This window comes from Serinus canaria, chromosome 6 (genome assembly GCF_022539315.1).
Source record: "Serinus canaria isolate serCan28SL12 chromosome 6, serCan2020, whole genome shotgun sequence".
NCBI classification, from domain to species: Eukaryota; Metazoa; Chordata; class Aves; order Passeriformes; family Fringillidae; genus Serinus; species Serinus canaria.
The window spans coordinates 29000321-29027989 of NC_066320.1; the positions used below are offsets into that span (position 1 = coordinate 29000321).

A 27669-nucleotide genomic window follows, 5' to 3' on the forward strand; every position below is an offset into this window, starting at 1 on the left:
AACTGAACTGGATCGAATTAGCCTGGTGAAAACCAAGAATGTCTCTATTTAACGAAGTGTGGCGTTAATTTGGGATATCTTTCTTTTGGGACTGTTTCCTCATGTTAGACAAGATATAGAATAATGCAGCCTGACTGCTCAACTGGGGGGCTTTCTGAAAGGTTAAAAAAGCAGGATCTTTCACTGCCTTGAATGACTTTTTAGTTTCTGTGAAATAAGTTCTGGGACTCCTTTTCGTAGTGGCAGTTTAAAATGAAAGCAGCAGTTCTGACTATGAGAAGCTGCATTTCAAAATTAGAAGTATAAATCACTGGCAATATGGACTAGTTGTTTGGGGTTTTTTTAAGCAGTAAAAAACCTGCAATAATTTCTGCAAAATTGTGGACATCATAACTGCAGTTTCAAAAGAGAACATCTGCGTATTTTGCAAGAAGAAATTTGAATACAGTTACAGAAAAAAAAAAGGAAAAGTTATTAAAATATTCCCCAATAAAAACCCAAATGCTATGAGGGCTCTTACTCATACTTTAAGGAGATTCATAATAGAAAATATACTGCTTCTCAAGGAAGAAGCAGGTGCTAAGACTGCATATAGTAACATTATTCTAAATCAAAGGGGCTGCTGAGTAAGGTGGGAGCTCGTCAGCCTTGCTGAGCCCTGCAAGGTTTCCTGCCAGTGCTCCAGCCCGAGGTGAGTGTGAGCAGATGCAGATTCCCACCACTGCACCCCTATTTCACTGTCTGAGGGGCAGGTAACACCTCAAAAAAAATCCTATAAAATTATGAATGCAAACAGTTGGTGGAATTGTCTGTTTGGTGTATTGAAATTCATGAAGCATTTATTTTTTAATTTAAATTTCATTACAATAATCGACCCCTAACTCAATTATTGGCAAAAATTGTATAAAACAGGCCTCTAGGACTGCAGCCCATGCTGTACAAGCAGCACCAGCTTCCTTTGAGCAGCCTACAAGCATTCTGAAATCATTGATCTGAATAATTCTAAAAAATAACATTCTTTTCTCCTGTGTTACACTCGCAGTTGATAGTGATAGTATTAGTTATAATCCAGTCTCTGGGGTTTTTTCCCAGAGTTCCATAAACTGACAGGGAATTCCTGCTATGGAAGAAGTTCCCATGTTCACAGCTTGGGAAAAAAAAGTATCTTTTTGGATTTTTGTAGGGTTCTTTTGAGTGAGGTTTACTGTGAACAGTGATTGTGAAAAACTGGCACTGTGGGGTTCTATAATTATTGTTTGTCAATTATACCCAAACTAGATTTGCTCAGTTTACAAGTAAAAAAGGTATTTATTTTCTAACAAATGGACTTTTCATGTGCCTTATGTGCCTCCAGGTGATGTCTCATACTGGTTTTTAACAGTTTGTCTCTTACCAGTAATAAATTTTCATTCTCTCAAATCACCTTCACGGAGCTACTAACAGGGAGGCAAATCCTTCCAGCACAGATTAAAAATCAGCTGCAGTAGGATGATGAAAGTGGCACTGAGCCCCCATCTTGCACATCCCCCCTACCCTTCTCTAGGCAGAACAGGCTTCTCCAATCCAGCACAATTAGCCCCATCCTCCATTGCACTCATCTGGGAATTCAATTAGTGTCCTTGACAGTTACTTTATATAATAGACATTTTTACCAGATTAAATCATAACCGTTATTTTATTGCTCCACATTATTTTACAGCTTTGGACATAACTTTCTTTTTACATTTTCTTGAATAGTGAAGTCTGTTTGAATTTCTGGGGTTTTATTGGCTTAGATTTCAATTTTAGCTCATCTGAGCTGAGAACCCTTTTCTATTGTTCTGCTCCTGAGGGGAGAAAGTGACGAGAAATAAAAATAATATAAACTAATAATAAAGACAGATATACTGCAGGGCTGATTCTGTAGAGTGGTTGGGTTTACTAGTTCATAGTCACAGCCAGTATATTATTTTGTACTTTATTGTTATTTTTTCCATTTAAAAGCATTTCATTAGAACTAATTGAAAACTAATTGAAACTTTTTTTCTGATAACACTTTTTAATGGTAATTTAATACTTCCATTGCATGTTGATAATTAACAGTTTGTATAGGAAGAATATGGTGGAGTTGAGTTCAGGATGCGCCACAAGCTCTAGTTTATGACTCCATCTTACAATTTTGTATATTGAAATTTAATGGTAGTTAAAAATTCAAACATGAGGTCTAGTGGCTGCATAAATATTTAACTTCTGAATGCCTAGAGATTAAAACAATCTTTAGCAAATCTTTCTTATAACTGATTTAAACATTTTAGTGCCATTTAGTCTGACAACATAATGAATGGGAATCAGACTCCTACATTTGCTCCATTGAGAGTATTTTCTTAAGGACCAAAAGCTTTTTACTTACCATTTGCTATTCCTATTAGTTATATGATAGTAGTAACTAATCTAATAGTAGTGTATACTATTAGAAATTAAAATTAGGATATTTAAATTAATCATTACTATTCAAAGTATTAAAATTTATGTTAACATTCTGTAAAATATCCATTATACCAATGAGCTAAGTGTGAGCTTTCAGTTTCTCTCCTTTAATATGGAATGTCTATGCATACAGGTAATTAGCAAAGCTCTGCCATACTCATTTTTCACTAGAGTTGAAATTCCTATTCCTATCCTACTTCTCGGTCTTTGGACTGATTCTGACTCCAGTGTTTATGCATTTTTCTTTGGATTCTCACAACATATATCAAAATCTTGAAATATTAGGATGCCGTTTAGGTTATTACTATTGCATGAGGAAATAAAAAAAGCAAACCAAAACCAAAAGAACTGAATAAAATCAGATACAGTTAATGAAATTCAGAAACTTAGCCTTCCATAGAATATCAGCCTGCTGTGCCTGGCAATGCAGAGCTCACTTTATATTCTGAGAAGGAATGACTGTCTTGTCTGGCAGCTAAACAAGTACAGAAAAAGCATATTACCATCTAGTTTGCAATTAGATTCTGGGGAACATCACTTAAGACACTTCACTGTATAAATTGCTCTGCTGTCAAGCCATGTTCTGTGGCCTTTTGGAGCTTGGGTAACCCCAGGAGGACACAAAAAGAGGATCAGGTTTTGTGGCTCTCACTACCTTTTCTTGATTAGTTAGAATTCTAAGTATATAAATATTTCTCCTTTTACTAGGAGTTATGCTATAGCAAATAAGTTTTTTTTTCTCAAGAGACCAATAAAGAACTGCTAGACTAAAAGTTGTGCCAGGATCTCCACTGGAAGACCCTATTATTGGAGATCACTAAGTCAACAACAAACAAACAAATCAAACAATCCCAAAATCACATTTTGTACTGAAACTTACAGATCCATTTTTGAATTATTAAAAGAGTAGAACTAATCCTTAGTTCTTATAATGAGATAGAAAAAAAAGTGCATTGCTTTTACATAGCTTCTGCATTTATTAATAAAGAAACAATAGAACAAATTATTCTTTTTTAAAATGAAATAGAACAGGCAGTGCATTTTCCCTTGGGAAAGATAATACGCCTCATGCATCCTCTCAAAAAAGATTTCACATGCCCTAATGTGCACCAAGAGACATTGAGAGCTTGAAAAAATCTTGTCATGCAGCCAGCAGGATGAACTTTCCTAACAGTATTCCTAAAACAGTCAGATCATTAGGAGTGACTGATTGCTGGTGAGGAGTCTGCAAAAGTCAAGATTAATACCAAGTATTTCTACAATATCCCTCAAAGAGTTGATTGCTCCAGCCCACCTTAGACATATCCCAAATGCTGTGACCAATGCTTTGCAGGAGCTTTGCAAAAGATTTCATTGTTCTCTTATCACATGCAGTAATCTTTTAAATCAGATGACAACAGTCCTGGCATGACAGACCAAGAATCTCTGCATGACTTTAGCTTGTTTTGTAATTTCTCTTTACCTCTCATGTACCATCAATGTATTTCTCTTATTTCTCTTGTTGAAATAATGTTCCACTGACAGCTTTACCACACTGAATTAGTCTAGAGTAAAATTAAAGTACTGTCATAGTCCACCAATATTCTACCTAGACTGGAGATCACAGGTGACTAAGGTCTAGTCAAATTTCAGTAGAGAACTGAAAAAAAATTACTCATTTCAAGAAAAGCAATACAGAAGTACACTGTTCTTAAAATAAGACATGCTAACGCTGACAGAGGAAACAAAATTTTGAAAATACCATAATTACCTAATGTCATTCCTTTACTAACCAAGAAATAATTGCGCTAAAAAGTCTTAACAGACCTTATTGCTTTAGCAAGCACAGCAATACCTAGAGAGCAACATTTCTGAAAAAGGCATGTGAAAAGCAGAGTAAATTGCATTGTACACTGAATTTCCTATTTGGCAGAGAAATACACAGCCACTACAATCCTTTGCTCTCATCAGGCAACTTTTGGGGTTCATTCCAATGGAGCTGTTGCCAGTAACTCTGCAAGACTGAAACCATTTAACAGTGACTTTGATTATGCTGAAGTTATTGCACTAATAACTCACCCTCACTGTGGTTTGGGATAACAGGTTTTACTTTAGAACTTCAGCTCACTCGAGATTGGCAGCTGCTCTACTGTCACAGCTCAAGTGAGAAGCAGGAACCCAGAGGAACACTAGGATGTTGCAAAAGCTTCTGTAACCACCTGTCCATCACATATTCAAAATGTTACAGACATCAGCTGTTCTTCAGACTTAACAATTTAATATGATCCAAACACATCACTGTTTTCAAAACCCTCCTGTTTTCATGGCACCTCACTCGTGGCCATATCAAAATACAGAGCCATTGCTTATTTCAAACATTGCCTCCAATGGGCAAAAAAAACCAAAACTGCAGTCCCTGAATTGTCTGGAACATGTGACATTGAGGAGACAGGCAGCTCTAACAGCCACATGTGACGAAGGTGGGAGAGAGGCAGAAGAAAATCACCACATTCAGAAACTACAAGCAGAAAGACACAAGAGTTGAAGGACTGGGTTGGTGTTTTTTCCTATTTGAGTTACAAATTTGAAAAACTGCTGAAGCAGTTAGAAAACATAAAAGAAAAATTAAGTAATATTTTCATAATTTATGCTCCAATTCACCCATGATAATATTATAAACATAAGCATTATGTGTAATTGTTACAGTGAATGCTAGTAAGACACAAGTTCCTTTCTCCTCCACTATTCCATCTTCCACATTGCTAAGAATGTAACATACTTATTGCCAGAACTTGAGATAAAGTGTAATCAGTATGTAGCCACTAGCTTTATCTTCTTTTCTATGAAGTATAACAATGGTTAGGTCAAGGAAATGCTGCTTTAGAAAGGGTTTTTTTTTAATGTCTCTCTCTTGTATACAAATATGTGTATATACAGACACAGACATTATTTGTGTATGTGTATATATTTTTCATATATATATATATATATATAATGTTTAAAGCTCCCAAACACTTACCAATCCAGTTTCCCAGATCTGGAATTTGATCTGACTAGTAACAACCTGTCAGCTTTAAATATTGGACTATTTGTCTCCCTGTGTCCAGTGCCTGAGATCTTGTTAATTACCTAAACTCCTTTTCTGTAGGTCTTGTTAATTACCCGTCTCCTGTCTCAGAGGACCTTGTTAATAACTCGTACAATCTCTCTAAAAAGGTCCTAATAACACATTAAAATTAAAGATGCTTTTCTTTTAGCACTTGTCAAGTGGTGTAAATTGAGAAATTTTCACATCAGTTTATTAGCCTGTAGTGTAGTGCCATGTATTTTCCTAAACAAAAACAATTTCAGAAAAACGATGCACAAGCTTTGGTTATGGCACAAAACAATCTTTGTTTTCCAGGAGCACCCTCAGTTTCTTTAACTGTGTTCAACACAAAAGCCACGTGGCTTCTGACTGCAAATTAACCTCCTGAGAGCCACAATAGCAGTAATTGTAAGAATGAGTGCAATTTTAGGCAATATTGGGTAAAAGTTTCAAAACAGTGCATTAAGAAGTACAAAACCAAAATCATTATTGGTAAATGTTGGCTAAGAGCACTAGACATTGTTTGATTAAAAATTCTTCATTGGCTGTATGATACAAAACCTCTGGAACTAACAGATTTTGTAGTATTTGCAAAACCAGCATTTTTTGTTTCACTGTGAAACTCCTACATTTTTAAATTGTCAAGGAATCAGCTCATAAATATCTCTATGCCTACAACAGACAATGGAACCCCCAGTCTTAACACTTATGTAACACTGCTATGTCATATCTATAAAAACACTTTAAAAATACTCATTTATCCACTCAGCATTTGCAGGAGGCAAAGTATCAGCCCTATTTTACAGATTTAGCCAAAGCCAGTGAACAATTTTGCCAGATCAGAGATTAATAGAAATTAGGGGTCCATATTTTGGGATTTCCTGTCAATAAGTATCATAAATAAACCAAACATGTTTTGTTTTCCTTTTCCAAAATACTTCTAAAACCTCCTTGAAACAACAATAATAAATAATAGCAATTAAAAAAAATCAAATAATCCTGGCATAGTTACTTTTGGAAAAAATATCCTACAAGTGTTGCTGAACTACTTCTATAATTCTTGGATCAGCAGCCGAGCAACACGTGGAAGATGTACTTATCTTCATTTGTTTAATTAGCAAGCAGGAGTAATTAGTGACAGAGCATGCAGCCAGCCAGCCAAGCACTGCAGGACGGGCTGGTGAAGGGCTATTGAGCAGCTCACCCAGCTGATGTCATGAGCTGCTGTCCTCCACATTGTCACTGCTCACTCAACATTACCAACCACAATTAATTAGGATGGACTTAAGCCTGACCCAAAGTTCACCAAAGTCACTGAAAAGCTTCCCCCTAAGGTTAGAGCTGTGGCTTCACCAGCACTGAGAACGTGACAGTCACACCACTACCATGAAGGAGCTGGGTTTGGTGGATTTTTTTTGAGGGAGGGATGCTATGGGTTGGTTTTTTTCCTTCCACTTTTCTATGCGTCCAGCCTGGTCCCACAGACTGGGTGTTTTATGGCTCCAGTGTGCTCCTGGAATTCATCCTCCAGTGGGATTTCATCAGCTCAGGATGTTCCATCACCCAAACCAAGGCCCAGCTAAGTGGGGTTAAGTGGGAGATCCACCTGCAAAGCAAATACCTGATCCACAACTAATTTTGGACACACCCTCATAAAAATATACTGCCTGGTTTACCTGCAGAAATGGGATTCATCCAAAAGAGCTTAATAGCAGGTTGAGTAAATAAGAAACAACCCAAAGACTAAATTCCCTGTCTATGCCTTCTGCATACTGAATTTGTTACCCAGCCTCATTTATTTTGTACTCACATATTCATACAAATCCTTTCTTCAGTATAACTGAAGTTCAAAAAATTAAAAATGGATTCCATCTGAGAAATCCTCCATAGATAAAAGGTAAACCTAAACTGTAAACTTAATAAATATGCACATTTTGTATTAGTTTCTACTTCAAAAGAAAATAATTCTATAAGATACATTTGGAAGAAAGTAAACTAAGTCTAAATGGTTCACACAGAACATCATAATGGAATATATAAAAATCAAGAGCTCCTAAGTTAACTTATTGCATGCTACACATTATGTCATAATATCTGTTTCACAAAAAAGGTCAGAATGTTTACTGTTTTGGCTTTTTGAAAATTAAATAATACCAATTTGTCTTATCAAAATTTATGTTTACATAAAAGTCAAGAACTAGTAAAAGGGACTCTCACACAAAGACAGAAACAAATTACTAGAGTCCTTCTGAATGGGCACTGTGATGAGCTTTTTAATCACAAAACAAAGAAAGAAAGTCCATCATGATTACCATTAAGTTTTATATTTATCAAGATCTGCTGCATTCAAGAACTTCAAAAGATTTCACTAGTTATATCTAGCATCTGCCTGAATACAGTGTTTCATTTAAAAAAAAACAAATGCTATGCAATTTTAATTGTTATTTGAATTATTTCTCTTTAGAGGAACTTACTAAAATGGAAGTTTAACTTCTGACAAACCAAGCTACAACCCAACCTTATACTAATCCAGAGAAATACTTCATTAAATAAAAAAACCCCTAAGATTGTCTATAAACATGTCATTTAAGACACTAGGAACTGTCTGGACTCATGGAAGGTACTAAGAAGATAATTTGTTGAGATCAGATGAGCTTCCAGCAACAAATTCTTTTCTAAGGCAGTTCCATTTCAGTTCATTTCCCTAATTCATATCCATTATTAGTTTTGTTAAGAAAATGATTCTAAGTTTAAATCAGGAGTGCATGCATTCTAACCCATGGAGAAAACTGAGGTGGGACACAACAGGATCCCTCTCTTCTAAGAAAACAAGACATTAAAAACCATTTTTTTTTAAAGAAACTACTCATATCATTAATCAAGGAATTAATACACAGCAAAAGGTGAATTTTCTAGAACTATGTTTTCCTTTTAAAACAGTGATTGATTTTACAGCCTTTAGATTCCAGTTTGAAGCATTTTAATTTCAGCTGCATTTTCTACCAAATTTAAGTAATTACATAGAAATGAATGATTACCTTGAAAAAGTAAGGATTGCTAATTCCTGTCATTTATATACAAAAAAAAAAAAAAAAAGAATGCAAAGGAATAAAAGTTAATTAATTTCTCAAACATTTATCTATTGTGAACAGTGTATGTGGGTGGCAGTGTACATAAATATATACATATATATATAGATATTTATGCATGTATAAAGAGAGACAGACAGCCAAGATTATCTTTCTCACTAGCATACAAAACCCAGGAAGGAAACTATAAGTGGGTTACACTTTTTCTTAAGGAAAACAAGTAAAGCATTGATAGACAAACAAAGATTAAAATGGATTATTTAAATCAAAGTTCCTTAGCAGCTCTGTAACTTAATTCATTCTGCTCAAGACATAAACTGCTGCCTCGTGGAACAATTTCAATGCACAGAACTCAGCAAAGCTTCAGTGAGCCAAATGGATTCAAGTGAGATAAGAGTTCATGTGGGTGCTCCCATTTAGAAACAGAATGTTCTTTAATTCTTGTACTCTAACATATAGAACCTGAATACTCCTTTGTTCCTGCCCCCCCCCCCCCAAACAGTGACATCCACAGGATTTCTTTTCACTAATCCCATTTGCACCACTCTTATTTAGTCAGTTTCCTCTTCCCCTTACACCTGAGACCCTTCCCTCTCAAAACCTGACTTAGGGCAATGTAATAAATTAGCAACAAATGATCAGTTAAAGCAGAGGACTTCAGGGAGAGCCCATTCTGAAGCACAAAGAAGGTCTTCCACAAACACAAGAACCCAAGAACCTTCACAGCACATATTAATAACAAAAAAGTCACTTCAAAACAAAGTAGTAAACAATCAAATTATATAAAAAGTTTGTAACATACTTAGATACTGATATAAATGTGTATAAAGCACAAAGATTGTGTTCCTCAATACTTCACATTTTCATTTATATAACATGTTCAAGATATCAGATTGAAATACAGCAAAAACCTACCTTGAAGATGGCAACATGCTTGTAGGCTTGAAGCTTGCCAGAAACGGATTAGTGGAATCATAATCAAAACTCTCCTGATGAGCTTCCCCAAACGCACTCGGTGATTTCAAGTCACTAGAACTCTCTGATCCCCCATTGCTAAGTTTATCTGACCTCTTGCTATCTTTTTTTCCAGTCACTCTTTCAAAAAGACTAACTTTCTCTTTTTTCTCTTTTTTAATTTCTTTTCTGATCTCGACAGGTTTGGAGAACAGACTTATGTTTTGATCCCACGTTGCTGGGCTTTCTTCAAATGGATTCTTCTGTCTTGGCAGTGTAGCAAATTTTTGGGGTAATGAAGCACTCACATTAAATGGGTCATTTTGTGCTTCAAGTGCAGTTTCATCAACTGTGCTGTCAAGTTGGCTCATTTTAGAAGTATCAACACTTAATGTCCTTCTGTGTGGAGATTTTAGACTCCCTGCAAACAATCTGTCATTAGTATATTATCAATGAGACACTATATCACAGTTTATGACATGCAGAAAACCCATTTTAGCTTAGATCTAGGAGCTTTGCAATCGAGCCTCAGTTCAAAACACTGGTGATTAACTAAGCTATTTAAAAAAAAATAACAGCTGTGGCCTTGATTTCATGTTTCAGAAATATTTATGGATAGGCACCACGGGAAATTTTTGCTTCCTGCATGAAAATGAAGTTCTGCAGAGAAGACAGCTATGATTGGAGTGCCATTCCAGAAAGAGACAATAGTATGATGTTGCATAATAACTTTGAGCAATTCAAAGTATTTTCAGTTCTTTGTATAAATCAGGTTTAAAATTTGGTGATAGTTTTTGACTTTTTAATTAGACTTATTTCTCACGAGATGCTATTTTGCCTAGAGTCCCCTCTGGAATGCAATATACTCTCAGATGAGGACATAATAAGAGACAATGCTAAAATGTCATACATCATGAGCAATATAAGTTATTATGCTCAGAAACAGCAATCATGAGTTACCAGCAATTAAAGAATGCACAAAAAAATAGGCCAGCAATATTTCTTAACATTTTGGCTGTGTAAGTGCTTCATAAACTAAAGCAACAGATTCTGAATGCTCTAACAGCAGAGCTGTAATTGCAATGGTCATGAGTGTTACTTACCCCCTTCATCAACAGAACCAAAGGACTCCAGCTGACGCCTGAAAAGCTGGGTGTAGCCAACAGTGCTGGATTTCATCTTCTCTGAGGAGACGTGGGGTCCTGTCAGGTCTGACATGGAGTGAGCTGAGGACAGCCGCTGAGGGCCCAAGAGGAAAGGTTTTTTTGGTTTTGATTTCATTTGCATTTCACCACTACACACCTCTAGATTTGAATCAGCTGTGTGAGTGCTTGGGATGATTGCAGAGGATGTATCTGAAAAGGTCCCATCGTTTTTCCGACCCTTCATTTTGTCTTTTAGTTTAGCAAATGGGGATTTGGTTTTGTCCTTCATTGACAAATCAAACATACTTGCTGTCATGTTATTCCTCATAAACTGAATATTGACGTTTATTTCTCCTCTGTCTTTAGTCCTCTTCCCTTGTCTGGATTCTAGGGGAAACCACCTTAAAGGAGAAAGAGAGAAAATTAAGTTGTGTTTTTTCATTACACATTACACTCCTGTTAGTTGGTTAACACATCTGGTAAGAACAATTTATAGTATGAAAACCCAAATCCTGTATCAAAGATTCAACCATTCCTGCACTAAAAAACTTTGTTTATATTTGTTTTCACAGCCAACCTCTTTGTTTATATTTGTTTTCAACAAAAACTTCTTTGTTTGTATTTGTTTCAAAACTAAATAACTAAGCAAGAGGAAGCTCTTTACAGTTTTCACCTGTTTCAAAATCAAAATCAACTCTGGAAGCTGACAAAACATCACCATAGTTAAGGGCTTCCATCTGCTTAAGAAGGAGAATTTGTACTTAATTATAAATACAGATACACTTTTTTTTTTTTAATAGTCTTTAAGTGTCCTTTATTTAGTAGTGATGTATATTAATGTATTCTGTGTGGCACCTTTGATCTAGTAACCTCGTCTCCTTGGATTTTCCTCAGGTTTACACACTAGCAAACATTTTCCCCTCTTTCCTTCCTTCTAAGCACTGGTTAAGATTTATGACAACTGCAGCAATACTGGCTAAGAAATATCTGAGAGCCCTGAACAGCCAGCCACCATTTAAATTCTGCAACTGCCGCCTCTCTGGATGCTGACAGAAACTCCACAGACACAACTGAACACGTAGGTGTATCCAACAGCATCCTCTCTTTTGCAGGTCACCAGCAGGATTAACTTCAGAAATATTTCCTTTGGAACCATGACATAAATCCCCACTCCCTGAAAAGAGATCAAAGGTGTGATCATCTGTTTCAAAAAGCCGAGTGTGCTTCTTTGCCAGGTCCAGCAAAAGCTTTATCATTATCCAAGTGTCTTATTCATTCCCTATTGTGCTCCATTGTCCCATGGAAGCATCTGCAGAATTATGGCTCAATCTCCCTCCACAGCTTCACCTAAATGAATGACCAACACACAGTCCCTTCTCTACAACCATCACCAAGAGCCTTCCCTATTTCAAAAGGTCACAGGGGCATATTTCAGATCTACCAGCTCCAAAGAAGTGCTCTAAACCCACTGTCAGGAGAAATCAATGCACACAGACTCACACAACAGTGCCTTACCACTGGTAACTTTTGAATTGGAGAGAAAAAGAAATTATTTGCCTATTAACACAGATATAAAATGGATTATACAGTTACACATACATTATTTGATCCTGCCAAATATAAGAAAAAGGTCAAGAAAGGAGAGAAATAGCCCTCAATTTATTTTCAGATTTCATAAATATATTTTAAAGGTGACAGCTGTAATCAAGTTTTCAGGCAGAGATTACATGTTTTCAGTTGAGAAAATACTTCCAGAAGTGACAAACCAAAGACATAAGAAAAGGATAAGAAGTATTATTATGCCTTTTTTTTTTGATGTTGTTTTGTGATGTTCACAAGATGTTATATTTCATACTAAAGCAAAATAATTAATCAGACCTCCTCTGTTCTCTCAATGAACAATATAAATCCAGACTAGTAGACTCAGAAGCTCAAACCAGGTGAAGGATAATTAAATCTTTAGGAAAACAGCTTTTCTTCTGTTGTGAGGTAACTTCATTTATATACTTTAAATGAAATACAAAACCTGGAATATGTGTCTGAAGAAGATGGATTGTTTTTCCTTTTAGTTAATAATGCTTCAATTCTTTGGTAACTGATTCCAGAAACACTTTTAAGTCATCTATAGAGTTGTTACAGAAAACAAAAACAGAACCAAAAGCCAATTGTCTTTGTGCTACAGAACATTGCAAAAACTGGAAGACAAGATAGCCTACTTTCATTAAAACTCTTCTTTAAAAGAAAATATGTTCACATATTCCCTAAAAAAAATACAAACAGTACACAGCCATAATGAGCAAGCCTTGCTCCTACAGCTCTTGGGGAGATAAAAAACCCAAACAAAAACCATCCTGGACCTGAGAAAGTGCTCCCACAGCTCCTCAGCCACACACTAAATATACACACCAGCACAAATAAGGCTCATGAGTGGTTTAAGAAACGTAGGAGGCAGAAAGGAGTTCACATTTTGACATTCAAATTAAATATCTCAGCCTACACTGTAACAAAACATTCTTTTTCCCTCTCCTCACAGGGTTCAAACATTCATACTCTATCTCCGATAAAACTGGTGAATTTTTCTATGTTTCTGTTTCTGAATGAGCAAAACCTTAAATTGATCCATGACACTTGTTTTAGAACAAGAAGACATAAATTCTTAATCTTTTGCTATGGGGAAGAAGGTATTTAATTTTAAAACTTTATTTAACAATTATTGGCATTCTTATCACCAATCAACAACGCTGTGTCATCACCAGCACCCACCTGCTAAGGGCAAATGCCACAAACTATTTTGACATTTACCTCTTCTTAAAGAGAAGCCCACAACTAATACCTTGCCTTCATAGCTTCTACATTTCTTTTCAAAGTATATCTGGAAGAAGTTGACATTAGAAATAAGTTTAGTGGGAAAACAAAGAAACTCTCTTTTCCCGAGGAAGACAACAGAAGGTCCTGCTGGAACCAGGTTCAACACTGCTACTGATTCCAACAGAATTTAATCACAAACTTTTACTCCAGAAAAATTCCTCTGGTCTTCAATGGAATTTCTATTTGAATAATGATTGCTGGATCAAATCTTTGTATGAAAGACAGATATTTAATTTTCATAGGCATTTCAAGGAGGTTTCTTTGTTACCTTGGAGAATTTATCTTGTTTTACTTATAATGAAGGTTCCATATGCTTCAGTTCATAACAAGACAATATGAGAAGCAGACTCAAATCATGATTTTCTTCAAAATTCAAAGGCAACTAATTACTTTTTTAAACAGATGAGAACAAATGCAGGCAAAGCATTTATGTGGAGCTGCACGTGAATGAGCAAGACCATAAATGTTTCTTATTAGAATCTGTTTCAACAACACATGGGCGTGAGCAGCAAATAGAAAAAACAGCTCTATAGAGGAGAGAAAAAAGAATGGGGAAATGAAGTCCACTGTTTTCAGATAACAACATTTGGGTACTAAAACACTAAATTCCACTATACTACTGCCAATTTAAAAAATTGAAATGTATTATAAAAGCCAATAAAACTTGCTATTTTGGTTTTGTTTACAGTACTTTTAGCCACAATAAATGCTCCACTTGTCAGGCTGCCATGAGCTTATTCTATAGAAAGCCTGTACAAAGTAGGAAAATAGCCAATAACATACATGAACAAAACAGGGTGGCTTTTATGAGAGCAGATGCCCTTTTACTTAATAACCAAATATTACATCCAGTCTTGCAGACAGTCTTTATTTAAACAGACCTTGTACAAAGTCTGGCAAATTTTCCCAACTTCAAAGGAAGCCCTATTGCCTTTGGAATCACATTCATTCTTCTTGCTCTCACCTTCAAATGTTCTGTAGGGCAATGTCCTCCATACACCCTCTAATTTCAACTTTTTCCCGATGGCTTCCATCAGAACAACCCTTGCTTCTTTCTCTCATCTGTTTTTCAGGGCTTGGCCTGCCTTGCACAGGCTTCTGTTAATTTTTACTTTTAAGTATTCTATAAATTGCCCCTCTGCATGCTGACAGTTTTCTTGAATGTGCAAAGAGAAGCTTAAGGTGCAAGGCTAAATAGGAAAAATCCTGCTGACCAGGCAGCCCTGAAAAGCTAAACCCCTATGTGAAGCAGCATGCCAACTTTCTACCCATGACAAGATTAGTTTATTCTGGCCACACCTACAACTAAGGGTGGAAAAAGCAAACTCACCTAACTTGAGCAGCATTACCAGTAATGAACCCTCACCTTGGGGAAGACAGACAGGAAGGGGGAAGGAGAAAACTGAAATAAGCAATTACAAATGAGCAAGTTACAAAACCCTGGCCTCTCTATTTCATTTAAATAGATAGTGATCTACAGACATTCAGCTGTTTTTCTCCTCCCCTTTTCTGATTATATTTGTCCTCCAAATCTGCCTCAGAATCTGAAACTTCCAAGTCTTGTCCCTCTCTGTCCTTTGAAGAAGCATCACTCAGTCTGTTCTGCTCACCATGTAACAGTGAGCAGGATGGGCTGACAGCATGGGTAAGAAAAAGCACTACCTAATTTCAATTACATCTTAATTACATAGTTTAACAGCCTCCAAAACCACTGGGTAACTTATCTACCAGTTTCAACAGGAATTAAGTGTTCCAGCCAGCACATTCATCCTGTGCATGACAGATGATCTCCTAACTCTGTCTTCTGGACAGTGCCAAAAATGGAAAGTATTGAAGGAATTTTCCCATCTTTCTGCTTCTCAAATACACCACTCTGCCTTCACTCTATCAGTAATTATCTGCTGAGCTTATCTAGTTTTGCTTTCTGAAAAACCCAAAGAATTTTGCAAAATCTTTATTTCAATTCACAAATCACTGACGAAATTTTGCAAAAAGCCACATAATCATCACAGCATCTTGATTTTACAGGCAAAAATCAGCATCCTGATCTGCTACCCATTTAATGATAATATTCTATACAGGCAGATACTTATAAATACTTTACCCCAATAAAAGACCATCAGAATCTCAATGGTAGAACATGTCCATTAGCTGTCACAAAAACAAAGTTGATGACTACCATTAAGCGAGATACACTGAAGAAATTTGTTTCACAAAAGCCCACTAACATAAATGTCCACAACTAATTGATAAAAAACCACATCCAAAGCCCAGAACTGTCTGACATTTCCATTTAGCAAAGTATGCACTTGGAAAAAAAGCAGAAGTATGTTTTGTGATAAATCATTGTGATACCATACTGAGAGGCTTCCCCAAAAGTCAGCAAGTAAGAAAATTAAGGCAAGGGGCTGAGCACAGACTACATCATGTGTGGAGGGGAATTAAGAAGAAAACAAATTATTTATTAAAATAAGTGATGACACTCACAAAGATGAATAATCTTACTTTCTGGAAGCCAACTGAAATGAGATATTGAAAGCAGTTTAAAATAAATACTACAGAGTGACATTGTAACACCACAAAACATATGGGAACTGACAGCTATCACAACACCCTCACTATGGGGTTTGCTAACAACAACTGGAATCAAAGTCATTAAGTGGTCTTAGTTTACTTATTCTTTTGGCTAAAGGCTATGTGTGAATACTTCTGTGTTAGAAACAAACTAACTGAAGGTATGAGAATTAAGGCCAGTCATTTGAGTATGTGTGCACAGAAAATGGAGAAGCAATTCAATACAGATGGCACTTAGACTCTGACTCAGAGTTATGACATTGAGAGGCTGTGCATGAATTTGTTATCAAAATGTAAATGCTGGGAATATTATTAAATAATTTGAAAATATCACTGTAAATCCATAAAGCTACAGCTGGGCAAAACTTTGTTTTCTCCCATAACCATTTTTCTGTTTGTCCCTCACTACTCACATTCCTTTTTTTCTGCATGTAATAAGTGGAACCACAAGACAACCCATACAGAATCTTCAGGCTGCTCTTTATTTCTGTGCCTTTAACAAATTTTTAAGTTTCTACTCTTCCCACTTTTGACTTGAGTGGAACAAGATTTTTCTCTTGCTTTAACCACAATAAAGACATTTTCTGTTACACCCTGCCATTTCCACTATTATTGAAGCTCATCCCTTCATTTTTTCTTGTTTAAACTAAATTAATACTAAAAATGAGTAAATAATAGTGTGCTATGTTTTGTAGAAGTATTATTAAAATGGTTGCCACTCATTAATAAGCACTGAGCCCATATATTATCTATTTACTAGTTGTTTGCTTGTTCATCATTCCAGATGTATTGGAAGCCTCCCTCTTGCTTAGGCTGCTACAGATGAGAGAGAGGACAGAGCAGAAGCAGTAGAAGAGGGAGTTTGTATCCAAGACAGAAGCTGCCAAGAAAGAATTCACATTAATTTGGAAAAAGTCACTCCATTTGCATATCTTCCAGGAAGCTCAGCAGCACTAAAGTCAGCGCCTACCACAAAGGGGTACTGATCATGGTCAACCATGAGTTCTTTTTGTTTGCTTGCTAAGAAGCTGGTTTTGACTCTTTTTTATGATCAACAGAAGTTGTGAAGTATCTTTGGAAAAGGCCAAGATTCCTTCAGTGTATTATGCTCAAGCAAGCATTTTTTAACAAGTGCTGCAATTTGTGTGTGTGTGGAGGAGAGTGATGTTGAGGTATTACAGACCCCAGGGAGAAGAGGAACTAAATCACAAATAAAAGATGTCTCCTCCACCATGTCCATAAGAAATAATAACTCTACATCACCTGCCTTCTCAAATTTATAGCATTCCAAACAAGTGTTACATCTTAAATCAGCCGAACATACAATAAAATGAGACGTCCAGGAAAGCTCATGAAGGAATAGACAATAAACAGAGTGGAATTAGAGAGTAACAAGGATGAAGCAAAAGCAGAGGAAATAAATAACACTGGGAAAGTTAAGAGTCATTGTAAAAAACAACTGAAAAATACTTCAGTAAATTAAGACATCAGAAAATGAGGTTTTTTTATTTCATGGCAACTCAAATATTTGTTTTGATCCTATGCAATCAGATTATGAGCAGCATTAAGGCAACTGTGAATTATAACTGAATGGAAATTATTACAAAAAAGCATATATGCTTTAAAACAATACGTTCATTGATCATAATTTACATTTCAAATGGAAGACTAGAAGAGGTATATTTATTTTGCAAGAGCAGACAGAAACAATTGCCATGTATTTCTTAGGATGAATTAAAAACCCCACGCAATGTTATTGCAAAAAATAAAAGCCATGTCAGAAATGTAACATTTCAAAACTTATGCTAAATACACTTCCATTAAAGCAGTTTTTCCAAAGCTTTTTGAAGTGTTTAAAAACCTCAGTAAAATCTTTCAGCATCTGGAGCCTAGTTTTCAGCTCTGAAAAAAAGAGCAGAAGTAAAAAGTCCCTGTCCATTTCCAACTACAGCAGAGATGTCAGAGACACAAATTTATGAATTTCACAGTACAATGGGCATTTCTGCACTAGGAAAGAAAGAAAATGAACTGGGATCCTGCAGATGCTTTGGATGAAGTCTCTGGAAGAGATCTAGTGAGGGACCATCTGAGTTGCATCTGGATCTAACTGTTCCAGCAATTTTTACTTTTAAGAATTTGAAAAATCATCAGTTTCAGAAAGCAAAAGGACATTGTATGATGCTGTGTACAAAATTTTCCCTATCATGTTATAGTAAAGAGACTACATTGTTTCATTAAATCTTGAGCCAGAGCAACTTTCTTAGAACATAAGACAAATCCCATCATGAGGCCTCTGCCTGAAAACTTTACTGCAGGGAGTATTTGTCTTAAGATGTGACAAGTAACAAAAAGCGCTCCACAGAAAAACAAAAAAAAAAAATCCCTAACATAATGTTCCTGAGTCTGCAATGATTTTTGAAATTTATTTCTTCCAAATTATAAAACATTATATTAAAAAAATATGTAAAAAGCCAAATGTCACACACCCCACGGTCTTCCTAGGAATTCAGAATCAGCTGGTAGCCTTCACTTCTCATACCTCCTTACTAAAAAAGCACTAGGGAATTGCTGACAGGGTTCAGCATTGTGCAGAATATTAAATATCTTTTTTGCAATACCCTGGTGACTCTTGAGTCTGTCTCTTACAGCACCATATGTACAGCTGTGTTGGAAAGAGGAAGCTATTAAATATATTAAAAAGTAGAAATATTACCAATAGACACTTCATCAAATAACTGGATCTCATTCATCCCCAAACAAAGCAAGAAATGTTAAGGTTACATCAACATAAGAAAATAACTCTGGATTTAATAACAGCACAAGCCTGTTGAACATATTTGAAAGTAAAAACATTGCTTAATAAAACAGATTAGTGTTTCTGAAACAATGAATATAGCTTTCAACCATCAGAATGCTTTGGTAACAAAGACATTGGACTTGGTTTTGAAAGGTGCTGGGTGTCTCAGTTCCCACACCACACTCATAGTTAGAAAGTCTTTAGGTCCAAATATATTACCCTTAGTTTACTGCCAACATAGGAATAGGAATATTTTCTATCAAAAAGGATTTAATAAAGAGGAGGGAAAAAAGAGCATTTTGTTTGAGATTGCATTCGTAAATCTATCCTTGAAAGTCGCCCTCGTCCCACACACACATTCAAATATTGCATCCACATCTCCGACGAGTGCTTCAAGGAGACAGCCACGACCCACCCACGTGGCACGAGGGCACACAACCACAAAAACTTCTCAAAAACATCTAAACTTAAGAACTCAGAGATACTTTTTTTTGGGAGTGAGTTCTAGAAAAAACATTTTTGAGGTTTCTAAGCACCTAAAGACACCAAGGGGAAAACTGGACCTTCAGTGGCTCCTTCCTCGTAAGAATTTAAATCAGCATTACGCAAGAACGCGCTGCCAAAAATCCCACTTGCCGCCCAGCCGCACTTTTACACTTACATAAGACTTTTACAAGGACGGCTGCTCGGCCCTAGAAGCCTAACACCCATCAACTTTTAATAAGATTTGCAATCTTAAATGCTCAAGTAACTTCTGAAGAAAGGACTCAGGCTGTTTGTAAAACCTCCCCCATAGGCCCCCATCTTCTGCAGCAGAGCTCACAGGCAGCGCGTGGCGTTCCCGGTGATTTCAGCGGTGCTCTGGAGGAACTGCTCCACAGCTACATAGCAGGAGTTCCTCTCTCACGCTTCAGAGAAAGAAATGATAAAATAAAGAACACCTATGGAGCCCTGCTAAGCATAACTTCCCATAAAAATACTGCAGATCTGAATGTTTGTTTAACTATCACAAGGACTGTGTTACTTACCCCACTTAAAAATTTCTGGAATAATTTTGCAAGTCTGACTCCAGTACTACTTTTGCTAAACCTGGCACAGGAGCCTATGTTTCTTCTTCTCGGGAAAAGAAGTTTTGTTACTCACAGTAATAATGGAATAATTTACATATTTTGCTCCAGCTTCTGAACACATATTTCTATCTAGATTTACAGTCTTTCCTTTTTGTAGCGTTCCTCCCTCATTCATTCACCTTGTTTTTCACCTTGTTGCTAGGTGTTGCAACTAAGGCAGTTGACTACTGACTTGCAAGATAATTACAACTAATGAGTCAAGAATTTTTAAGATACACGTCTAAAGAGCAGTGAAACTTCTTGAATCAAGTGTTAACAGAAATTAAGACCCTAAGGCTACAGGCATCACCATGTATTGCATCAAGATAACTGGTTTATCTCTAAAAAGGTAAGCAATTAAACAATTTAATACTCCAGGCAGTGAACCCACAAGAGATTCTGCACTGACTTCTTTCCTGTCATATGGTTTGTGAACATACTGTCTTGCAAAAAATTCAGTTTACAAAAACAAACACCAGGGCAAAGAGACTTGGACTTGTCTTTGGTGCTCTTCAACCTCAGCCATGCATTTATGTAGGACCATGTTTTGAAGTGGTTTCAGCAGAAACAGTTGTCTGACCAAGAAGCCCTGCCTGGTGTTAACCATCTGGATTTCCACCTCCAACTGCCAATGCTGCTGGAGGTCCAACCCTGGCACAGTCACAGACAGACAAGCAACACCAGTCTTTTAGTGGCTTGGACGCCAAGTCCAGCACCTCACCACAGACCCACCATCACTATGGATACCAGACTTAAACTTCAACAGCTGAGATCTGGGCACAGGAGCCTTTGAACTCCTCTGAAGAGGCACTAGAGGAGGAAAGGCACCTGGAGGAGGTCCTTTGTAACCGCTGCAGACAGATCTGTCAGTGTTCATGTCCCTGCCAACACAGCTACTTGGAGGTCTCCAAGCTGTTCTGATTCAATTTCTGTGGGACAAGTATCTACACCAAACCCACAGCATGGGTCACAGGCATGCTTGCAGTACTCTCACACCTACAGTATGAGTTACACATACACATGGAGGACAAATTACACTGGTACCAAACACCTTTGTGCAACCATGTCCTGCCTAGGAGTTATAACAACTTTACTCATTTAGTTGAAAAACTCAAGAGAATTAGATAAGTACAGTTCAACGTCATAAACTGCTATGATGCCTTTTTTTTTTTAATTCCTTTTTTTTGCATTCCAGTGCCTGAACTTCCGAGAAAACACTATTTTATTTGACAGAGGTTTATGTAGGTAGCGATGGAAGCTACCACAAGAGCTGAAATTTCTCTTCAGTCTTCTCAGCTGAGGCCTGTGGTACAGTGCAGCCTGTGGGATCATAGCCTAAGATTAATCAGGAACAGCAAAGTACTGTGCTGTTGTGGTAAGCCTTCATTAAGTCACAGTTCATTGACCACTAAAACATAAATATAAAATATTTAAAGACACGTGGTTGAAGCAACTGAAGGAAAACAATTTTAAAGAGAACCACACCAGGTTTTAGGGCATCTGAGTCTCACACATGGATCAAACTGAGGTAGGAGATGAATGGGGGTATGGCCCTGTGCAGAACAAAGAAAAATGCTTAGATAAACAGACTGTAATGAATTCATGTTACACACAAGAGTTTGTCAGAAAAGTTAATGTTATTGACAGTCCTTCCATGTGCACAGTAAGCACTTTGATTACAGTAAACTTCTCTGGAAGAGGTCGGGCCACAATGACATAACTGTATAGGTTAAGAGATTTGAACACAGAATCAATGACAGAAACGTACCAATTTCATTTCAAAGTACTTACGTTCATAGTAAGGCTACTATTTCCTACCCTCCCCAAGTGCAACTGCCCAAGGAATACAAATTATAATGAAAAAAACCAACCATCACTTACTCTGTTTTCCGCCTTTGCTTGTCTTCAAATATATCATTCAGACTTATGGCTACCTGTCCCAAAAACCTGTCCAGCCCCACCAGCGACCTGTGCATGACAATCAGGTACAGGATGTATTTTTCTGGATTCTCCTGCATGAGTAGTCCAGGGAGCTCGAAGGAGGCCTCTTCTTTCCAGATGGGATCCAGAGTCTTCTCAGCCACCGAGGTGGAGTACTTCTCCTTGCCCAGCTGTATGATGGTGTAGGCATCGTTGCTGCCATTTTTACCTTTTGGCTTCAGACCTTTGGCTTGAAGGACCGTAACTTGCACGTGAGTTGGGAACCACTTTTGGGCTTGCTCCGCCAACATCATCTTTGAAGATCGCAGCAGCAGCAGCAATAACAAACGCAAAGTCTGTCAGTCCTCGAGGGACTGCGTAAGGGCACTTACGGCGGAGACACCTGTCAGGGGCTCGGCTGGTCCTTCCTCTAGCGCTGCTGGCCGCGGGTGGCCCTCACCAGCCCGCGGGTCCCCCCCTTCCCCGGCAGCCCCACCTGCGGCTCCATGGCCGGGGGCTGCAGGTCCCGCCGCAGCCCCGGCCCTGCCGCCCTCCCGCGCCCGGCCTGGCCCTGCCCGCCGCTGCCGCCGGCCCGGCCCCGCGCCGCCCCCAGGGCATCCCCCGGGCAGGGCCGCTCCGCCGCGGGGCCCCGCAGGCCGGCGGCGGCCTCCCCCTGCCTGTCCCGGCTCGCTGCCGGCGGCGGTTCGGTGCCGGCGGGATACTCGGTGCCGGGCTGCCCTCCCTGCCTCCGTCAGTTCGCCCGTCCCCGCCGCTGCCGCCTCAGCCTCTCGCCGCGCTGCCCCCCCGCCGCCGCCCGGCCTGACGGGCCGGCTCCGCCGCTTCCGCCTTCCCCATGCTGCGGGCGGCGGCGGGCAGAGGGCAGAGGGCAGGGTTCGCCCCCTCCCTCTCCTCCCTACACCGCCGTTCCCCGGCCGCCCGGGCAGCGCTGCCCAGCGCCCCGAGCACCCCCGCTGCCCGCGGGCAGGGCCGGAGAGGCCGCGGCTCCCCCGGGCGTGACGGAGCGCTGGGCTCCCGGGGCCCCCTCCCGGCTGAGAGCCCCGTCCCGTTAATTAATTCTTCGCTATTTTTGTTTCTAGAGCGGGCAGAGAGCTCTGCAGGAGCTGTGGAGAGGAGGGTGCTTGGCTAAAGGCGTCTATTGTTGTTATTATTTTTCAATATTAGGGGCTCGGGGGTGGCCACGGAGCCCGCCGGGAGTGGTGCTGCTCTGGAACCCATCCTGCTGCCAATCGCTTCTGGAATGTCTTTATTTTTCAGCCCCATCCACCTGCCCTGAAAAATCTGTTGGATTTAAATGAGAGAGTGAAAATTACAAAATATAAAAATAGAAATATTATACGAGATGTTTTGAGGACACATAATTTTGCTTATGGTACACCTGGAGACTGCACGTGATTACATGTGCACCTGTATGTGAAGTCACGGGTATTAATGTTGTTTCTACAAAAAAAAAAAAAAAAAAAAAAAAAAAAAAAAAATTAGAGTTGCTAGTTGTACCCCATCCCCGCAAACCATAAAAAGCAGGGAAACCAGCAGCCAGGTCAGATAATACTTCACCCACCACCCCTCACTCATGAGTCCCCAGTCCATGGCTCACAAGTTACTGAGCAAAGAAACCTTGGGAGATGTTCCCATACAGCTGAGACCGACAGGAAATTAAAAACTTAAAGCTGAAGGCCATTAGGGAGAGTGTAAAGTATGATGCTACCCAAAATTCCTAATGCCAAGCAAGTTATTGTCCAGGGTCCCAAAGGGGGGGATCACCAGTGTACACCGAGTCATTAACCTGAGCCCAGCTCATGTCATCTCTGTACACAATTTTAATAAATACTTCATTGATGCTCAGTTTTTGGCTGGCAGTGGTAGCTGTCTGCATGCTGTGATGGTTAACACAGTGCTGGCACTTCTTTCTTCATCCACATTGTATCTGATTTTCCTTGATGGGAAATAGATGGTCCAGTTAGAAATGGTAACTTCAATACATGCCCTGAGATCATATTTAGGCAAAGATGTGTAAATGGATCATTTAGGATAGTAGTTTCTGAAAGCATTACATATGCTATGGTTGTCTGCCTTGCTTTGTGATGCTGAGATACTAATGGTCAATTAAGGCTGCAGGTCAACTCTTTGGGTTAAATCACCATCCCCTCACCTGAAAACCCCTTCCCCTGCTCTGCAGCTGTCATTCTTCCACATCCTCAGGTATCTTTCCCAAATGTTCCACAGTGAAGCTCCCAGGAGGAGCTGCTGTGCTTGGGCAGAGTTGCAGAATTTCGGGCTGGAAGAGCCAGAAGGGATTATGGTGCCAGTGCTCTGCAGGAGATTTAGGCCATGGGGGAAAGCCACGGGGTTCTTCTTGGAAACCAGAGAGACTCATGTACATCAGAACGTTTCTGAAATTAATTTTACCACATACAAATTCTCTTTCAGTAGAATAATCTTCATTGCACTAAGTAGAAACCAAGCATGATGAACTCATCAAATCCAAACAAGAAGTGAATTTTAGGTAGGCAGAATGTATTTATTTAATAGAAATTTAAGTCAAACATCATGTCCTGCATGCTGCGTCTTAGGAAAACTTTAATGAGTTTTTACAAGAGGCAAGTTTTCTGCTTTTTCCTTGCCTTTTATTGGTATTCTCTAATTTCTTGTTATTGTCTCTTTCTAAACAGGAGCTGACTGGAATACATGTGCATGTAGCTGAACAGGGGAAGGTGGAAGAACTTTTGTACTGCTGCAGATCGTATATCAATGCAATACCCAATCTGCCTTTCCTGCTTTCAAAAATAAACAGATTATTAGTCCTCTACTCCTTATGTGCAATCTGGCATGTGAGAAGAGGAGTGTGGAACCTTTCCCCTTTCTCATGTTTCTCCTCTCTGCTCAGCTGGTGGAGCAGGCACTGGGGAGATGCCCCCTCAACTCCTCCACCCCTGTGCTTGAAGAGAATTCTGCTCAAAGGTGCACCAGATATATTTTATTCCCTTTTACACCCCTCTAGGGTCAAGCTGAAAGCTGGCCTTTTGATTTTGTCCTCTTTGGAATAGGGTAATTGTCATCTTCTGGAATGTAGCGTGGGATATAAATGACAAAATATCTCAGAGAAATAATGATATCTCCAGCAACACAGTGTCCCCTGGCACTCTGTTAAAGCGTTAATCCAGAAATGACTCAGATTTTCATTCACTGAGCCACCAGGACTGCTCAGTGCCTGTATGCACTGTAGGTTTTGCTCATCACTGTCCATGATTTAGTGAATATTTCATTAGAAAATCCATTTTATTTCCTATGCACCATTTTGGTTACAGGACTGTACCATTCCTTCAGTGCACCATAGATATCCACTGTTCTGTAATAATAATCTTTTACCCTCACTGTCACTGCTGTATCATGTTTTCTGTCCAAATCCACTCACTCTAAGGATGTCTCATCATGAATTTTCTAGTCCTTCGTTTCTTTTAGAGGATTTTGAGCTCAAAATATTGTATTTGGAGCTTTCACTCAAATGTAGCTCCTTTGTATGTTACAGTGTGGTAAAAAGGATTTCTCCCTGTGGATGGCAGGTGGCTCCTGTAGTGTTCTGTGCCTTGCCCCTTTTCCCTGTCCTTCCACCCTCTGTGTAGCATTGGAGAAAGCTGAGAAAAGCAAGCCCAGAATTCTTGCTGATGAAGAAAAAGCCATCAAAGCTAGAATATGTGGTCTCAGAAAATTGTTTCTGCATTTTTAATTTCAAATAGTTGTCCTGTGTTACTAGTGGATACTCCAGCACCCCATCTCCTTGTAGATAGTGATGAAAGCAAGTTCAAAAATCAATTGTTAATCACAGAACAGCAGTGGATATCCATGGTATATTTAATACAGAACCCTAAAGCTCATGTGTGCCATCTATCTCTATTACATGTTCTTCCAGTCATTTCTGACCCAGGACATTAACACTGTTGGTTTTTGTCCTTTTTTTTTTTTTTTTTTTTTTTTTTAAGAGGGATTTCCAAGAAATAGGGTGGGTTATTTTCTATTTCAGTAATTTGTAATTCCCTCTCATTTCTCCCTCCTGAGCTTACAGTACATCTGATTAAACATGAGCCTTGATATTCTGGCTGCCCTTTCAAAAGAAAATGCAAGAAAATCCTTTTTCCTGTGCCACTGAGACAATTCCACGTTCTGCTTCTCATTTCCAGTTGTGTACTTGCTAAAGAGGATCAGAGCAGTTGTGTTTACACTGGTAAACTGTAGCAGGTAATTTGGTGATTTAATTTCTCCCTGATTTCTGTTTATGAATTAGGAAACATTTTGTTGTTTTTCTTATGAAAACGCTATCTCCTCTTTGAAATTATTTGCTGAATAATTCTTAGTTGGCAGATTGCAGACGTTGTGTTTGCTTTGAACATTACATTGCTGTGAGGAACAGGCTGGTTTTGTCTTGACATGTGACAAGCTTCTGCTTCCTGCCTTGCTGAATAACTTTCAGTAGCTGTTGCAACTGTCCAGACTGTTTTCTGGAAAGACTGTACAATTATTGAGACTGAACATTGTTGCCTGTTAGCTTTATCTTAGCTGTCGCTATTTTTTCAATTAGTGACTTCTTCAGGAATTTACTAGAATTAATTGACTACAGAAATCAAATAGCTGGGCTCAAACTGCTTTGAATTGGAAAGTTTTTCTCAAACTACTGGTTTGGTTTGCTCTCTTGGTTTGAGAAGAATTAATTATGCTAGAAGTATTTTGATGTAATTTTTGAAATCTAGAAGAATATTAATGAATTTTCTATTCTGACCCCAAATTTTGCAACCCAAAATGTTCAAGGTTTGCTGAGGCTAGGTCAGTTAGGCCACTGTTCTGCTCTGAGTGCTTTATTTTACCTTTCACATTCACTGTTGTGGAACATCTCAGAAGTAGGAGACCTTTGGCCTCAACACTAGGGCTTAATTTTCTCTGGTAGGTTTTGAAAGCCCTACAGAGATCTCAGTGGTCCTGAGCTCTCAGGTGCTCCCACTGTCATTTCTTTTGTGCTGCTCTCTCCAGCCATCTGTGGGTTTATCTGCTTGGGATGCAGTTTGTGTCTGCCCTGCCTCACTCTTCACCTCTATTTCTTGCATTAATGCAAGGAATGGGATCATAGAAGAACCAGCAAAGGAAAAGTGTCTCTGAAAAGGGGAGTGGGGGCTTGAAATCAGGCAAATGCCACAGAATTGTCCATTGTTCTGATAGAAATCCACTACTTTCAACCGGAAATCTGGAGGCACAGATATGGAAGTCCTGTGTGCAATATCAGACTTCAAATAAATGCCAGGTACCACTAAGAGTGTTGGAAGCATCATCTTTTTTGTTCATTTTTAGCTGAACATGTTTCACAGCCTTTCAACACTCTCATCCATTGTGAAGTTCAAAGAGGCTTAAATGCTGTAAAGCAGTCATCAAATACTATAATTAAACTTGCCAGTCACCCAAGTTTGACCCAAACTGCCTGTGTCTCAAGATGTTAGTCAGCTGTCTGGGTTATATTTCAGTTCAGCCTTTTAAAAACACGAAAACACCTCTTTCTCAGCAGCTTCTGCACAAACCCTTGTGCTCTTCTGTCAAAGGCTCCCCATCATGCAAACTCCAGCACTTCCAATCTGACATAGCCGTGGGGTACATCCTGCCTCACACCTGGTAGAATTCA

At 38.6% G+C, this 27669-nt stretch overlaps 1 protein-coding gene across 1 annotated transcript in view; it reads right to left on the reverse strand.

The window, feature by feature from the left end:
- The window catches only part of RAB11FIP2 (RAB11 family interacting protein 2), a 32542-nt gene extending 9741 nt beyond the window's left edge, over positions 1-22801 (reverse strand). Inside the window, exons 1-3 of the mRNA XM_009087149.4 lie at positions 21951-22801; positions 10680-11122; positions 9538-9997 (exon numbers count right to left, since the gene is read on the reverse strand). Coding sequence (XP_009085397.1) covers positions 9538-9997; positions 10680-11122; positions 21951-22303 — 1256 coding nt within the window. The 5' untranslated portion in view covers positions 22304-22801. The remainder of the gene's footprint in view (positions 1-9537; positions 9998-10679; positions 11123-21950) is intronic.
- Positions 22802-27669: the final 4868 nt, after the last annotated feature.